The sequence below is a fragment of the Pleurodeles waltl genome, chromosome 4_1 (assembly GCF_031143425.1).
Source record: "Pleurodeles waltl isolate 20211129_DDA chromosome 4_1, aPleWal1.hap1.20221129, whole genome shotgun sequence".
Lineage (NCBI taxonomy): Eukaryota > Metazoa > Chordata > Amphibia > Caudata > Salamandridae > Pleurodeles > Pleurodeles waltl.
In genome coordinates, this window is record NC_090442.1 from 156,571,330 (window position 1) to 156,588,599 (window position 17,270).

The 17,270-nt window shown below is 43.8% G+C and overlaps 1 protein-coding gene across 1 annotated transcript in view; it reads left to right on the forward strand.

The window, feature by feature from the left end:
• Positions 1 to 17,270, forward strand: part of NUP205 (nucleoporin 205) — a 525,888-nt gene that overhangs the window by 263,886 nt on the left and 244,732 nt on the right. The window contains exon 17 of the mRNA XM_069227955.1: positions 1,966 to 2,103. Within this exon, the coding sequence (XP_069084056.1) occupies positions 1,966 to 2,103 (138 nt within the window). The remainder of the gene's footprint in view (positions 1 to 1,965; positions 2,104 to 17,270) is intronic.

The window sequence follows — 17,270 nt, forward strand, 5'->3', positions numbered from 1 at the left end:
TTAAAGCGTCTAAGAGCAGGGAACCAAAAAAAGGGGGAGATGTGACCTCCTTCAGCAGGATGACTACTGTGTGATGTCAACAGATTGCTCAGCGTCAAAGACGCTACTGCCTCAGGGAAATGAACGGCGATCATACCTTCACCTTGCTGCTCCTTTGTGTAGGCAGACAGGCTGGCATCTCCTCCAGAGGGGGAAATTCAGTTGTGAAACCGGTCTCCTATTAGGAGTGGCCCACTATGCTGGATACACCTCAGTGGTGTGCCTAAGGCTCCTCACAGGAAAAGAAGGCTTGCACCACCTTGGTTTAGGATAGAAATGGGTATCCTGTGATTGTTCGGTGGCTAATCCCCCAGGAAGTGATGTAAAGCGGGAAGGGTAGCTTCGTGCAAACTATTGCCCCATTAGCTAGGGAGTCATCTCCTTCCACAAGTAAGACAATGGCATAAAATTGGCACTGCAGAACACAGTCCTCCTATCACTAGAGCACTGGAAGAAGACTGAAGGAAGACTGCCCTTCTGCTTCCTAGGCCCAGCAGATAGATGTTGCTCCAAAGACAGAACTGTGCCAGCTGCGCTCAAGGGACCCACAAAGGGGATTGTGCATGCTATACACTCTCGTAAAAAAGAACTCCACTTGTGCCAGGACGGAAGAAGTGACTCCATGGACTAGATGGCTAGCCTCCTATTAAGCTTCAGCGCCACCGAAAGCTAAAGAGACCTGCATCTGTCGAGAACCCAACTGTCTGGAACGCTTGGCTGCCTCTGCACTACATAGTACCTGTTGAGCGACTGAGTCCGGACCTTAACTAGGTTTCCCCAAGCCCAGGGGACCCATAGCCAAAGTTGTAGTGGACTCTGATTCCCCAAAGAAAAGGATTTGCTTACCTGTAATTAACTCCCGTGGAATGTGGACATTGAGTTCTGAGGCCAAAGATGACCACTGAAGTTTGTGGACCCCAGAGCGGTTCCAGGAGAACTCACTGCATCTCTTCTCCACCTTCAGCATCATTAATCCCCAGCATCAGGACCACTTCTTCGTTGGACCTCTTTAAAGGAGAAAGGTGCACTGAGATCCTTAAAATTACTGATTGTGACAGGTAAACTGTTTTCTTAGACCCGAGTGGTCCCTGTGACTTTCCCTAGCCCGTTGTGACTAATCCAAGAGGATTCTTATAGGCGTTTTAGCTAAAAACTGTTGCAACGATTTATTGCATCCCATAGATTGAAGTTAAAGTATTTTACTTGTTTTTGAAAGAGCATATTTCTGGTTCTTCTCAATTAATGTTGTCGTTTTGGCGTCTAATTTAAGATGAAAATATGCTATTTTTATAAATTGGTGTTGGATTTTTGTGTCTTGTTTCTTAACTATTGTTTTGGGCATTCTAAATACTTTATAAGTGTTCATTTGATTAAGCCTGACTGCTCTGTGCCACAGCAACCCAGAACTGAGCTACAGATTTTGTTAAAGAACTTAACTGGACCTGATAGAAATTCACATTGTTTTATGTTGAGGCCTCACAATCACATCACACAATAATAAGCTTTCCTACATATGTGTTTTAATAATTGTTCACAAAAACGTACAGTCCAAACTCTTCCATTTGCTCTTCAAGTGTTTACTGTAATGTCTTCAATGTATAAATTAAGTGTATTTGGTTAGATTTCTTTCCATGCAGAATTATTTTTTTCCTCATTCAAAAGCAGGCAGCATGTGTGTTTTCCAGTAAAAATCACATAATAAAAAGGGGATTATTTTTGTGTTTAGCTGTGTGTTAAATCTCTGCTATCTATTCCTAATATTGTTGGATTTAATTGTAAATCTATGAATCTGCAGCAGACACTGGCTGGAGAACTCTTGTTGCAGTTAAGAAACTTTATTTCCTTACCAGTATACACAATAGTGTATATAATTCAACAAATATAAACCTCTTTTTTATTTCATAAATGTATTCTTTTCAATCTTAGGTGAGGAACGTGTTGCTTACAAATCCCCTGGCTTCACTTTGATGTATCATCTCCTCAACGAGTCTCCGATGTTGGAATTAATACTGAGTTTGATGGAAGAAGGAGTGACTCAACTGGATACCTATGCACCCTTTTCTGGTAGGTTCATTTTAAATAGTGTTTTTAAAATGTTGCCACTTTACAATCCTTGTATCACAACATTTGTTTAACATGTTGCTGTTTTTAAGTTAGTAGAGGACAGTGAACTCAATTCTGGTGAAAAGATACCAAGTAGAAAGGGCTGATTATGGGTCATAAATAAAAATAGCTTTGACTGATTATGCAAGGTTGAGTTCTGTCCATCTAGACTAAGGAAAAGGGGTGGGTTGAGGGGAGGACAAAAGAGGATGAGGAGTGCAATCACTCTTTGGTTGGCTTTGAAAATGTTTACTATGCAGCATGAAAGAGTATAATTTAGGTTGGATTTTACTGTTGTCTATAATTTTCTTTGATCCTGACCATGTCAGATCAGTTTTAGAAACAACAGTGGTATCACGAAACTAAAATCCAGGGTTTTTGGACTTTGTGCCCATTTAGGGGTGCAGTTGCAAATGATGTTTACTATCACTCAGATTTACAGTCTGCAGCATCAATTCACAAAAGGATGGTAAATATCTGTTGTGCTGAATGTCTTTTCCAATATGCAGTGATTTGGGGGTAAGGAACTGCAGGTGTTTATGGCATGTGAGTGGGGCAAGGCATATTATTCGCCTGTTTACCAGATAACTCAATGATCCAGACCCGTCTAAACACCACATTTATTCTCGGGTTGCTGAGACCTATGTTTATCTTGTCAAAGCACAGTGAGTAAGTGAACTTAGGACCATATGTACGAACACTTTTTCCAATAGACACAGAATGGGTAAAAACCTTTGCTACATCTGGCCCTTACCCTTTTATTGAATATTGCCGCATTGATACTTTTGTTCTATAATCGGACTCCCTATTATTCCTAGTTTGTGGGTACTTAACCACCTGCAGCTCAGGTGACTTACAGATAAGGCATGCAGTGACTTGGGCATGGCACTCAGTGTGTGCTATGTTGTGTTTTTGCTCAGGGCTTGCACCCTGATACACAGTCTGCGATGGCATGCTGTATGCAATTTGTGTGTCGGTCCCTTAGGGTAGCATAGGGTACCTGCCTTACGGGCCCACTTTAGTACCCATGCCTTTAGTACCAGGGGTACCAAGTACTTGAGAATTACACGGGTGCTTAAGTCCTGTGCCAATTGTAAACAATTAGACACATCTTGTTTTTAAGGAAAGAGCATAGGCACTGAGATCTGATTAGCAGGCCTCAGTGCACTCAGTCGAAAACCAGCATCCAGTAGTTCTGAAAGGGGGCAAAAATTGTGAGGGGCATCTGCAAGGAAGCCCAGTTTCTTACAAAGCTAGTTTGACATTTGTTTGTGTACTATTAAGTTGTACATAAGATATGGTAAAGGAAACCATATTATATGAGTAGTCTGCTCTCATTATTTATTGCATGCACACATTGACTTTTATGAGAAGCAGTTTTACCTTAATCTTCTGTACAGAAATGCAGAGGAGAGATATACAGGTTTAAAAGGCAATGATGCATTCAATTAGTCATTGCAGCAGAAGCTTGGTTCTAAGACTGAAGGTGACTGTTACTTTGTCATGATGTAATGCTCTTTACGAAGGTGTGCCTTCAGCTCTTAAATAAATAGGAATAGATAGGGGTGGATCTGATAGAAAAATATGCTTTTCCAGATCCTAGGTACATACCAGATTCAGTGGTACGTGTGCTTTAATGGCAGTTCCGATTTGGGTTTCTGTGAGTACGGGTTAGTGTTCTTTAATATAGAGCTAGTTTTACGCAATCTTCTTTTTTTTCCGGCCATGGTTCTTTGAGAACGAGTGAATCAGAGTAGTGAAATCCATCCTGGATGCAGCAGGTAACTTCTTGGCAGTTCCTGTGCAGTGGACAGAAAAACTCGTATTAAATTTGCTTTAGGGTCTGTCACCCCAGTCTCTAGATGTTATGCCTTGCTTGGGAGTACTTTCTTCCTCGTATGCCATTGTTGTATTAAAGTGGTTCGATTACTCATAAACAAAACAAGAAATTACCACTTCACAAGACTTGATAACTTTCTGGAAAAATCTTTGACAATTAATATTTTACTTGTTTACTTTTTGGTTTGTCATTTTGTGGATCACAGACAGAGGAAGGAACACACAGTCACCTGATTTGTGCCTCTTCTGTTTATTTTTTTTAAATTGGAGTTTAACAGTGAGGCTTAAAAATAAAGCATGCTAAATTAAGTTAACAGTAAAAAAGCAGAACTGTAGGACCCAGCTCAGTTGGGTTCAAGAAAACTTAATGGCACACAGACCACGCTTGAGTCCTTCGCTGACTAGACAAGCATTTGCAATACAGTGGGTCTCGTGTTTGCTCGAGTTAGAGCTATTTGCGTTGAAAATTACTAACTGGAATTTTCTTGCCACACAAATTGAAAATAAAAAGGAAAACAGTTGACCTAAGCGAGCAAATTTAAAGCGCCGCCGTGAGCGTGAACGAGACACACAAAAGGAAAAAGAAGTTCGCTCGTAGTCAAAGTTATCGGCAAAAGTGCAGTTCTCCAGCATTGGATCTTTCATAGATTCACATGCTTGAATCATCCCCGTCGTCGAGGTGGGAGCCTCACGGTAAGTTTAAATACATAAAGCAGTAAGTCAGGAAAAGTAAAACAAGTAGGCCCCAATAGGCCTCCTAGAGTATTTTACAGTCTATCCACTTTGTTTTGTGGAAAGACCCAAACTTCAGTATCAACCAATCAGGATTCAGCCCCTCCCAAACACCCCCAACAGAGGCTGAATTCCCTCAGATTTTCTACTGCATGTCGTGTGAAGGGAGTCTCCCTGAGCTCTGCTCAGTTTTTTCCTTTTTTCTGACTGAAGATTGTTTCTCTCAGGAAACTAGCTCTACAGCTTTACCATGTCTGAAAAGACAAAGAAGGGTCTGTTCAGAGACTGTGACAATTGTGGGAAGAAGAGACTGCATATTGATGACCCCCACAAGAAGTGTATCTACTGCCTCCATCCAGACCACAAGGTGAGAGACTGCAAAATCTGTCGCACCTTTAGTCAAAAAACCCTCAAGGACCGTGAGGGTAGACTTCTCTTATGGCTGCAAAAACAGAAAGCCATAGAACATCCTTCCTCAGACGACAGTGAAGCGTCATCACAGGCTTCTCGCCCTCACAAAAGAACAGGTGAGAGAAGTAGAGGGTCTGATGAGCCACCAAGGAAGGTGCCCAAAAAGGCAAAACAAGTCTCTACTGAGACAAAAAAGGATGTTTCCCACTCAGAGACACTAAAACAGTTGCCAAAAAAGGTTAATTCAGAGCCTACTACGCCTTTGCATCCAAAAAGCACCTAAAAAAAGGCATCCCTGTCTCTGTCACCCCAAAAAGAGCCAGAAAAAGTCTCTTCAGGGAAAAAACAACCGTTGACGACCACCCCGTCGACGACGGTGTCGACGGTAACAGCTACTACTGTATCGTCGACGTTCACAATAGCGGTCTCACCGATGATTATGACGTCGTCGCCATTATCGTTGACAACGATAATTACGCCAAAACATTTTTTAAAAGCTTCGTTGGCAACCACATCGTCGACGACGGCGGCCTCCTGGGTTCACCAATCTACCAGGGCACTCCCATCTACGAAGCACCTCTCAATGAGGTTTAAAAAGGCACTGCCGACGACAGCACCTACAGACGATCCGTCGACGAAACAACGGTCGACGAAGGAACCATCGTCCATAAAGGGCCCGTCGACGAAGGGCCCGTCAGCAAAGACACCGTCAGTGACGGAACCGTCGACGAGAGAACCGTTGACGAGGGAACCGTCGACGATCATATCGTCCACAGCACTAACAGTCTATAAGCCATTGACCTACCTGGATACTTATCCGCACCATTCTTCATATCGTCAGGACGACTCCACCAGGTTCTTACCCCTTTCACTTATTACCATGGGGGACAAGGTGTCTAATATTCTGCCAGTGCATACCTCACCAAGTAAAGTGTTGCCATACCCACCACAACGTCTTTTAGACAATGATGCATACTCTCAAAACGACGGAATGTTTGGGGCAGCTAGTAGCCCGTCCCAACTCAATGTCAAATGCCAAGAGTTTGATGAGGAGGAGGAGCAGCATTACCAGCCTAGTTATGCCTCAACATCCTATCCACAGGCAGAACAACAATCGCCCCTCGCCATGCCTAGCACACTAGTAGCAGACCTACAATATATGTTGAATGACTACTATAAAAGGTTTCCACCATCAACTCAGACCACGCCACCTAGACCTGAAAGCTACAGACACCTCGGCAAACCCACACTACTAATCTTTCGGAAACACCACAGGCTAGCATACCGGTAACTAGCCAAACTCAGGAAGCTCATCCCTCGTCAGGCGACGAAAGGGAAGAGGGTGAGCTAAGAGATTCGGCGGCTAGTGAATGGGATGATTATCTCGTCCCCACACCATCTCCACCGCCGGCAGGTCCGGTAGATTCTTCTCCAGAGGACATAGGAGGCTTTCATAATTTAATAGAGAGGGTGGCAAATTATTTTGGCCTTTCAATTGTTTCTCATGAAACCGAATGTTTTTTGTACGACTTCAAAGAGCCATCAAAGAGATCGGTAAGAGCTATACCCATTGTAGATTTCTTATGGCAGGAGAGTTTGAAGGCAATGAAGAATCCGGCAACAGTGCCTTCACAAATGCCAAGACTGGAGAAAAAGTACAAGGCCCCAGATGATTCTCGGGCCTGTCTAATCTCACAGCCAAAACCTGATTCTGTCATATCACAGGCGGCTCAGCGACGTTTCAAAAACCCCTCCGCACCTATAGCGTCTCCCCCAGACAAATAAGGAAGGAGATTAGACAACATCTGCAAAAAATTCTCCTCTGTTGCAGCGGTCACAGTTAAGGCGGCTAACTCCCTCGCCATCTTAGGAAGGTACGATCGCCAAATGTGGGCAGACATATCTGCCTTTTTAGATCTACTGCCAGAAGACGTCAAGGTGGAAGCAAAAAAGGTGTTGCAGGAGGGAGAAAGGGTTTCCGCAGAGATTATAGACAGCGCAATAGACATTTCTCTCACTGGCTTCAGACAATTAGCTGGCGCAGCAGTCCTGCGCAGGCAAGGATGGCTTAAGGCTACTTCATTTAGACCGGAAGTCCAGAGTCGTGTTCTCGACATGCCTTTTGATGGAGAAAGTTTGTTTGGGAAACATGTCGATGACATGTTGCAGGCTATCAAAATGGATACCGATACGGCAAAATCCCTAGGTACCCTGCAATATAAAAAACAACCTTTTCGTGGAGCAAGGGGAAGAGGAAGTTACTCCTTTTGAGGTGGATACCAACAATACAGATCCCAATATCGGTCTTCCTCCACAGGATCACGACACCAGTACCACCAACAACAGCAGCATTATAGGTTACCACCGGCCGCAGCTTACAAACATCCAGCTAGAGGAAGAGGAGCTGCCCGAGGAAGAGATACGGGCAGAAAACAATGACCCGCCGGTCATCTCAGCACTTCCCCACCCACCAATATCGAGGGTCGGAGGTCGCATCACTTCCTATTTCCCCCAATGGGAGGCTATAACATCGGACAGATGGGTACTCGATGTAGTGGCCAGAGGTCATACTCTGGAATTCACACAAACACCACCAATTGTTCCTCCATCTGGCCCACCGCCTCCGAGGACGAACCAACTCCTCAAGTAAGTAAGAGTGATGCTGAGAAAAGGAGCGGTAGAACCAGTCCCTTTATCTCAAAAGAACAGAGGATTCTACTCCCGTTTTTTCTCGTAAAGAAACCCTCAGGAGACTGGCGCCCCCATCCTGGACTTGAGAGCACTGAACAAGTTTCTAAAGAAACAGTCGTTCAGGATGGTAACACTTCAAGATGTCCTGCGTCTTTTAAATGCTGGATATCTGATGGCATCCCTAGACCTCCAGGATGCTTATTTTCATATCCCCATATATCGCAACCACCGCAAATTCCTAAGGTTCAGAGTGGGGAGCAGCACCTCCAATTCCGAGTTCTCCCATTCGGTCTCAAATCGGCCCCCAGAATCTTCACAAAAATGTTGGCTCCTGTAGCAGCACATCTCCGCCAGTCAGGTATCCAGGTCTTTCCTTACCTGGACGACTGGCTTATAAAGGCACCCTCAAAGTTGCAAGTAATAAGTCATATTTCCTATTGCCTTCATTTGTTACACAGCCTGGGGTTTGTAGTCAACTACCAGAAATCTCAGCTCCACCCCAAACATGTATTAAACTTCTTGGGAGCAATACTAGACACAGTCCGCAACAAAGCGTACCCATCTCACGAGAGGAAACAAAAGTTAACCTCCTTGGCAGACAGGCTCTCCAGAAAAAAGTTTGTTTTAGTCCGCATCTACAAATCATTGCTAGGGATGATTTCATCATGCATTCCGCTAGTCCCAGATTGCAGGCTCCATATGCGACCCCTGCAAGAGCAATTGGACATACAATGGACCCAAATCAACGGTTCCTTCGAAGACCAGATCCGCATAACACCTCTAATGAAAAACACCATGAGGTGGTGGACGACTCCAACCAATTTGTCAAATGGACTGTCATTCCTTCTTCAAAGACCCAGTTACATAGTAACAACGGATGCCTCTCTCGAAGGATGGGGTGCACATTGCCAGGACCTGCAAATCAGCGGAACCTGGAATGCGAAAGAGGTTCAGCTCCACATCAATTACCTAGAACTCAAGGCAATAGACTTAGCTCTAAAAGCTTCCTTGCCAAAGATACAAAATTCAAGCATCTTAATCAGGACAGACAATACAACCAGCATGTTTTATCTAAACAAGCAAGGAGGTACGAGATCCCTACAACTCTCGCAGCTAGCACAGCAAATCTGGACATGGGCCATCAAGCACAATATTTCACTCGAGGCGGAGCATGTGCCAGGGCAAACCAACGTTCTAGCAGACACCCTGAGCAGGACAGTGATTCCTTATCACGAGTGGGACCTAGACCAAAAAACTCTCAAGAGCCTTTTTCTATTATGGGGCAAACCGAACCTGGACCTATTTGCCACTCTCGAAAACAAGAAATGCCAGTTCTCCGCAAGTTGGCTTCCCTAAAAAGGGTCGTGGGGGAATGCGTTTTTGATGAGATGGTCAGGAGTTTATGCCTACGCTTTTCCTCCGATCCCGCTCATTCTGAGAGTCATCAACAAACTGAAGACAGAGGGGTGTCACCTTCTGTTCATAGCTCCCAGATGGCCCAGACAAGTCTGGTACACGGAGCTCCTCATGCTCTCCGAACGGCCACATCTACGACTCAGACAGAGTCCGACTCTTTTAACGATGTACCAGGGACAAGCCAGACACCCAGATCCGTCATCTCTTCATTTGTCGGCTTGGCTCCTGAATACAATGAATACTTGAATCTGAACATTTCCCCGGAGTGTAGAGACATCTTGGCAAAAGCTAGAGCTGACACTACCAACAAAACCTATAGACTTAAATGGAAAAGTTTATGTATATGGTGTGCAGCAGAAGATATACATCCTTTGTCCGCTACTCCAGAACAGGTACTTCCATATCTCCTGCTCTTGGCAAAGTCAGGACTTTCATATTCCTCCATTCGGGTACATCTGGCAGCAATCTCCAGATACCGCAGATCATCACACAGAGTCTCTTTATGTTCCACAAGAATTGTCAAGCAATTCATGAAGGGCCTTTTTCGGGTCTTCCCGCCAGTTAGAAAACCTCCGCCATTATGGTCCCTGAATGTTGTGTTGATGCAGCTCATGAAAGCTCCTTTTGAGCCAATCCACAAAGCTGATCTAAAATTCATCGCAAGGAAAACAGCGTTACTGCTAGCTCTTACTTCAGCCAAAAGAGTCCGCAACATTGAGGCTTTCACAGTCAAACAGCCTTTCCTCCAATTCACAAACTCAGGTGTGATCCTGCGAACAAATCCTAAATTCATCCCGAAAGTTCCCTCAACGTTTCACTTGAATGAATCGGTCATCTTAAAAACCTTTTTTCCAAATCCGCAAACAGTAGCCGAAAAGACATTACATTCCCTTGATATTAAAAGATGTTTAAAGTTTTATCTACAGAAAACGCAAGCCATCCGCCAGTCTGATCAATTATTTGTAGCATTTGGCGAACAAGAAAGGGGCACGCGGTGTCCAAACAGACTATAGCAAGATGGATTGGCCTGGCAATTCAATTCTGCCATTCAAATGCAGGTAAACCGCTCCACACCAAGGTGAGAGCCCACTCTACGAGATCAGTAGCCACTTCAGCTGCACTCTTTGCCGGGGTGCCACTACATAGCATCTGTAGAGCTGCAGCATGGTCCAGCCAGCATACATTTACAAGGCATTACTGTCTCGAGGAAACTAATAATGTCGATACAGCAGTGTGACAGGCAGTGCTGAGGCATCTATTTCGTTAAGGTGAGCCTCTTACACATCCCACCACCACACTCAAGGTATGTTCGATATTGGTTCTTACTCTCGTTGGTATCTAATTTTATATCAGTGTGGTTTACTCTAATAATGTGCTTCAAATTATTCGCTTTGTTATATTGTGTTAACATGTTGTAGACCTCAAAACAATAACAAAACAGATTGTGTCAAAATGTTCTGCCACACAGCTTTTCTATTGCTCTTCTGTTGATTTGTGTATATATATATATATATGTTCGATGGCATGTGTAGCTGCAGATACACATGTTGTGCACAGTCCGCCGTCTGGTGTTGGGCTCGGAGTGTTACAAGTTGTTTTTCTTCGAAGAAGTCTTTTCGAGTCACGAGACCGAGGGACTCCTCCCATTTCGATTCCATTGCGCATGGGCGTCGACTCCATCTTAGATTGTTTTTTTTCCGCCATCGGGTTCGGACGTGTTCCTTTTCGCTCCGTGTTTCGGGTCGGAAAGTTAGTTAGAATCTCGGAAAAAAACATCGGTATTGTTTGCGTTCGGTATCGGGTTAGTTAAAACAAATCGACACCGAATTTTGAAGAGCTCTGGTGGCCCTTCGGGGTTTTTTCGATCCCCCGTCGGGGCCTGGTCGGCCCGGCCACGTGCGACTTCAAGGCTGATGGAACGGACCCCATTCCGCTTCTGCCCAAAATGCCATAACAAGTATCCGTATACGGCTCAGCATCTGGTCTGTAACTTGTGCTTGTCTCCCGAGCACAAGGAGGATACTTGTGAAGCCTGTCGAGTGTTTCGGTCGAGGAAGACGCTGAGAGACCGAAGAGCCAGGAGACTACAAATGGCGTCCACGCCGACAGGTCAAGAACGTTTCGAGGAGGAAGAAGAGGCTTCCTCCATCCACGAGTCGGATTCTGAAGAACTCGACGCCGAAGAAACACCCAAAACTGTGAGTAAGACGTCGAAAATCAAGACTCACGAGAAGTCCCCAAAGGCCCAGGGGACGCCACCGCCAACAGGCCCTGGCTTAACCCGAAAACTAGGTGACCGATCCAAGGCACCGAAAAAGGGCATGCTGGTGTCGAAGTCATCCGACTCCGGTCGAGATACCGCCACACAGCAATCTCGGAGCCGAGACAGCGGCTCCGAGAAACTTCGGCACAGAGACAGCGGCACCGAAGAATTTCGGCACCGAGACACCACGCCGAAAGCAAAGAAGGTTTCTTCGGAGCCTAAAAAGACTTTCGAAAAGGTTTCGGTTCCGAAACATCCAGCCTCGGAACCGAAAACTAGTTCCTATACAGAGGAACAAGGATTAACCTCCCAATTACATAGATTTGGAGAGGAGCTTCAAGCTGTAGAGCCTGACTACAAACAAAGGAGGCTTCATATTCATGAGGACACAGGGAAGATAACCACTCTTCCCCCAATCAAAATTAAAAGGAAACTTGCCTTTCAACAAAAGGACAAGCAACCACAAGCAAAGGTGGCAAGGAAAACAACCCCACCACCATCAACACATGCATCACCACCAACAACTCCACCACTGATGCACTCACCAGCTCATACCACAATGAGTCCGGATGATCCCGATGCATGGGACCTTTACGATGCTCCAGTGTCTGACAACAGCCCAGACTCCTATCCTACAAAACCGTCACCACCTGAGGACAGTACATCCTACTCACAGGTGGTCGCAAGGGCAGCTGAATTTCACAACGTCACCCTACATTCTGAACCAATTGAGGATGACTTTCTCTTTAACACCCTATCCTCCACCCATAGCCAGTACCAAAGCCTTCCCATGCTCCCAGGAATGCTAAGACATTCAAAACAAATATTTCAGGATCCAGTTAAAGGCAGAGCCATAACTCCAAGGGTGGAGAAAAAGTATAAGCCACCGCCAACAGATCCAATCTATATTACAACACAACTAACACCAGATTCAGTAGTTGTCGGGGCAGCTCGTAAGAGAGCCAACTCTCATACCTTAGGAGACGCACCACCTCCAGACAAGGAGAGCCGCAAATTTGATGCTGCGGGAAAAAGGGTTGCAGCACAAGCAGCAAATCAATGGCGTATTGCCAATTCACAAGCACTTTTGGCAAGATACGACAGAGCTCATTGGGATGAAATGCAACATTTCATCGAACACTTACCAAGGAGTTCCAAAAAAGAGCGCAACAAGTGGTGGAAGAGGGACAAATAATCAGATACGGTCTTCCATGGATGCAGCAGATACAGCTGCAAGGACAATAAACACTGCAATCACGATACGAAGGCACGCATGGCTGCGCACTTCAGGGTTCAAGCCAGAAATCCAACAAGCTGTGCTCAATATGCCATTTAATGAACAGCAATTGTTTGGGCCGGAGGTAGACACTGCCATTGAGAAACTCAAAAAAGACACCGATACAGCCAAAGCCATGGGTGCACTCTACTCCCCGCAGAGCAGAGGCACATTTCGGAAAACACCTTTTCGGGGAGGGTTTCGAGGTCAACCCACAGAAACCACAACCTCACAAACAAGGCCTACTTACCAGGGTCAATATCAGAGGGGAAGTTTTCGGGGGCAATATAGAGGGGGCCAATTCCCAAGAAATCGAGGAAAATTCCAAGGCCCCAAAACTCCTCAAAATAAACAGTGACTCACAAGTCACACAACCCCATCACATAACACCTGTGGGGGGAAGACTAAGCCAATTTTACAAACTTTGGGGAGAAATAACAACAGACACTTGGGTCTTAGCAATTATCCAGCATGGTTATTGCATAGAATTTCGCCAATTCCCTCCAAACGTCCCACCGAAAACACACAATATGTCAAAACAACATATAGATCTTCTAGGACTAGAAGTTCAAGCATTGCTACAAAAAGACGCAATAGAATTAGTACCAATTCTACAAAAAAACACAGGAGTTTACTCACTGTACTTTCTAATACCCAAAAAGGACAAAACTCTGAGACCAATACTAGATCTCAGAACACTAAATACCTACATAAAATCAGACCACTTTCACATGGTCACGTTGCAAGACGTAATCCCACTGCTCAAACAGCAAGACTACATGACAACATTAGATCTAAAAGATGCGTATTTCCATATACCAATACATCCTTCACACAGGAAATACCTAAGGTTCGTATTCCAAGGAATACATTACCAATTCAAAGTGTTGCCATTCGGAATAACAACTGCGCCAAGAGTTTTTACAAAATGCCTGGCAGTAGTAGCTGCACATATCAGAAGGCAGCAAATACATGTGTTCCCGTACTTAGACGACTGGTTAATCAAAACCAACACGCTAAGACAGTGTTCACAGCACACAAAATATGTCATACAAACCCTTCACAAGCTAGTTTTCTCCATCAACTACGCGAAGTCACACCTTTTGCCGTGTCAAACACAGCAATACTTAGGAGCGACAATCAACACAGCAAAGGGGATTGCAACTCCAAGTCCACAAAGGGTTCAAACATTTCACAAGGTAATACAGGCCATGTATCCAACACAAAAGATACAAGTCAGAATGGTAATGAAACTCCTAGGCATGATGTCTTCATGCGTAGCCATTGTCCCAAACGCAAGATTGCACATGCGGCCCTTACAACAGTGCCTAGCATCACAATGGTCACAAGCACAGGGTCAACTTCTAGATCTGGTGTTGATAGACCGCCAAACATACATCTCGCTTCTATGGTGGAACAGTACAAATTTAAACCGAGGGCGGCCTTTCCAAGACCCAGTGCCACAATACGTCATAACGACAGATGCTTCCATGACAGGGTGGGGAGCACACCTCAATCAACACAGCATCCAAGGACAATGGGACATACATCAGAGACAGTTTCACATAAATCACTTAGAAATGTTAGCAGTATTTCTGGCGCTGAAAGCATTTCAACCCATAATAACCCAAAAATACATTCTTGTCAAAACAGACAACATGACAACAATGTATTATCTAAACAAACAAGGAAGGACACACTCGACACAGTTGTGCCTCCTAACACAGAAAATATGGAATTGGGCGATTCACAACCACATTCGCCTAATAGCACAATTTATTCTAGGGATTCAGAACCAGTTGGCAGACAATCTCTCGAGATCACCAACAAACTCACGAATGGGAAATTCACCCCCAAATACTAAACAATTACTTTCAAATTTGGGGGACACCTCAAATAGATCTATTTGCAACAAAGGAAAACTCAAAATGCCAAAACTTCGCATCCAGGTACCCACAAGATCAATCCCAAGGCAATGCTCTATGGATGAACTGGTCAGGGATCTTTGTGTACGCTTTTCCCCCTCCCCCTCTCCCTCTCCTTCCATATCTAGTAAACAGGTTGAGTCAAAACAAACTCAAACTCATACTAATAGCACCAACATGGGCAAGGCAACCTTGGTACACAACACTACTAGACCTGTCAGTAGTACCTCATGTCAAACTACCCAACAGACCAGATCTGTTAACACAACACAAACAACAGATCAGACATCCAAATCCAGCATCTTTGAATCTAGCAATTTGGCTCCTGAAATCCTAGAATTCGGACACTTAGACCTCACACAAGAATGTATGGAGGTCATAAGACAAGCTAGGAAACCTACCACTAGACACTGCTATGCAAATAAGTGGAAAAGATTCATGTATTACTGCCAGAATAATCAAATTCAGCCATTACACGCATCTCCAAAAGATATAGTAGGATATTTACTACATTTGCAAAAATCAAATCTAGCTTTCTCTTCCATAAAGATACATCTCACCGCAATATCAGCTTACCTGCAAATTACTCATTCAACTTCACTATTTAGAATACCAGTCATTAAAGCGTTTATGGAAGGCTTAAAGAGAATCATACCACCAAGAACACCACCTGTTCCTTCATGGAACCTCAACATTGTCTTAACAAGACTCATGGGTCCACCTTTCGAGCCCATGCATTCTTGTGAAATGCAATACTTAACGTGGAAAGTTGCATTTTTGATTGCCATCACATCTCTAAGAAGAGTGAGCGAGATTCAAGCATTTACCATACAAGAACCATTTATTCAAATACATAAAAATAAAGTAGTTCTAAGGACAAATCCAAAATTTTTACCAAAGGTTATCTCACCGTTCCACTTAAATCAAACAGTAGAATTACCAGTGTTCTTCCCACAGCCAGATTCTGTAGCTCAAAGAGCACTACATACATTAGACATCAAAAGAGCACTAATGTACTACATTGACAGAACAAAACTAATTAGAAAAACAAAACAACTATTTATTGCCTTTCAAAAACCTCATACAGGAAATCCAATTTCAAAACAAGGCATTGCTAGGTGGATAGTTAAGTGTATTCAAACCTGCTATCTTAAAGCAAAGAGAGAGCTGCCTATTACACCAAAGGCACACTCAACCAGAAAGAAAGGTGCTACCATGGCCTTTCTAGGAAATATTCCTATGAACGAAATATGTAAGGCAGCAACATGGTCTACGCCTCATACATTTACCAAGCACTACTGTGTAGATGTGTTAACTGCACAACAAGCCACAGTAGGTCAAGCTGTACTAAGAACATTATTTCAAACTACTTCAACTCCTACAGGCTGAACCACCGCTTTTGGGGAGATAACTGCTTACTAGTCTATGCACAGCATGTGTATCTGCAGCTACACATACCATCGAACGGAAAATGTCATTTACCCAGTGTACATCTGTTCGTGGCATTAGTCGCTGCAGAATCACATGCGCCCACCCGCCTCCCCGGGAGCCTGTAGCCGTTTAGAAGTAGATCTTGAACATTTGTACATTTGTAAATCTATTACTTTAACCTTTATTATGTACATACGTATTCATTCCATTGCATGGGCACTATTACTAACATACACAACTCCTACCTCACCCTCTGCGGGGAAAACAATCTAAGATGGAGTCGACGCCCATGTGCAATGGAATCGAAATGGGAGGAGTCCCTCGGTCTCGTGACTCGAAAAGACTTATTCGAAGAAAAACAACTTGTAACACTCCGAGCCCAACACCAGACGGCGGACTGTGCACAGCATGTGAATCTGCAGCGACTAATGCCACGAACAGATGTACACTGGTTAAGTGACATTTTCCATATATATATATATATATATATATATATATATATATATATATATATATATATATATATATATATATATATATATATGTGTGTATTTATATATATATGTATATAGATGTATAGCTGGAGGTATAAAGCTGAACTAATGTGAGTCACATCACTTAAAGAATTACTATAAAAGTACAGTCAAGGTAATTCACTAATTAAGAAGACATTACTGCTCGTTACTCTGATTCAAGCATGTGAATCTATGAAAGATCCAATGCTGGAGAAGAAAATTAGTTACTTACCCTGTAACTGCAGTTCTCCAGTATTGGTATCTTTCATAGATTCACATACAACCCACCCTCCTCCCTTCAGAGGCTCCCCTATTATACAGATATTAAACTTTACACTCCTACTAGAAAATCTGAGGGAATTCAGCCTCTGTTGGGAGTGTTTGGGAGGGGCTGAATCCTGATTGGTTGATACTGAAGTTTGGGTCTTTTCATAAAACAAAGTGGATAAACTGTAAAATACTCTAGGAGGCCTACTGGGGCCTACTTGTTTTACTTTTACTGACTTACTGCTTTATGTATTTAAACTTACTGTGAGGCTCCCACCTCGACGACGGGGATGATTCAAGCATGTGAATCTATGAAAGATACCAATACTGGAGAACTGCAGTTACAGGTAAGTAACTAATTT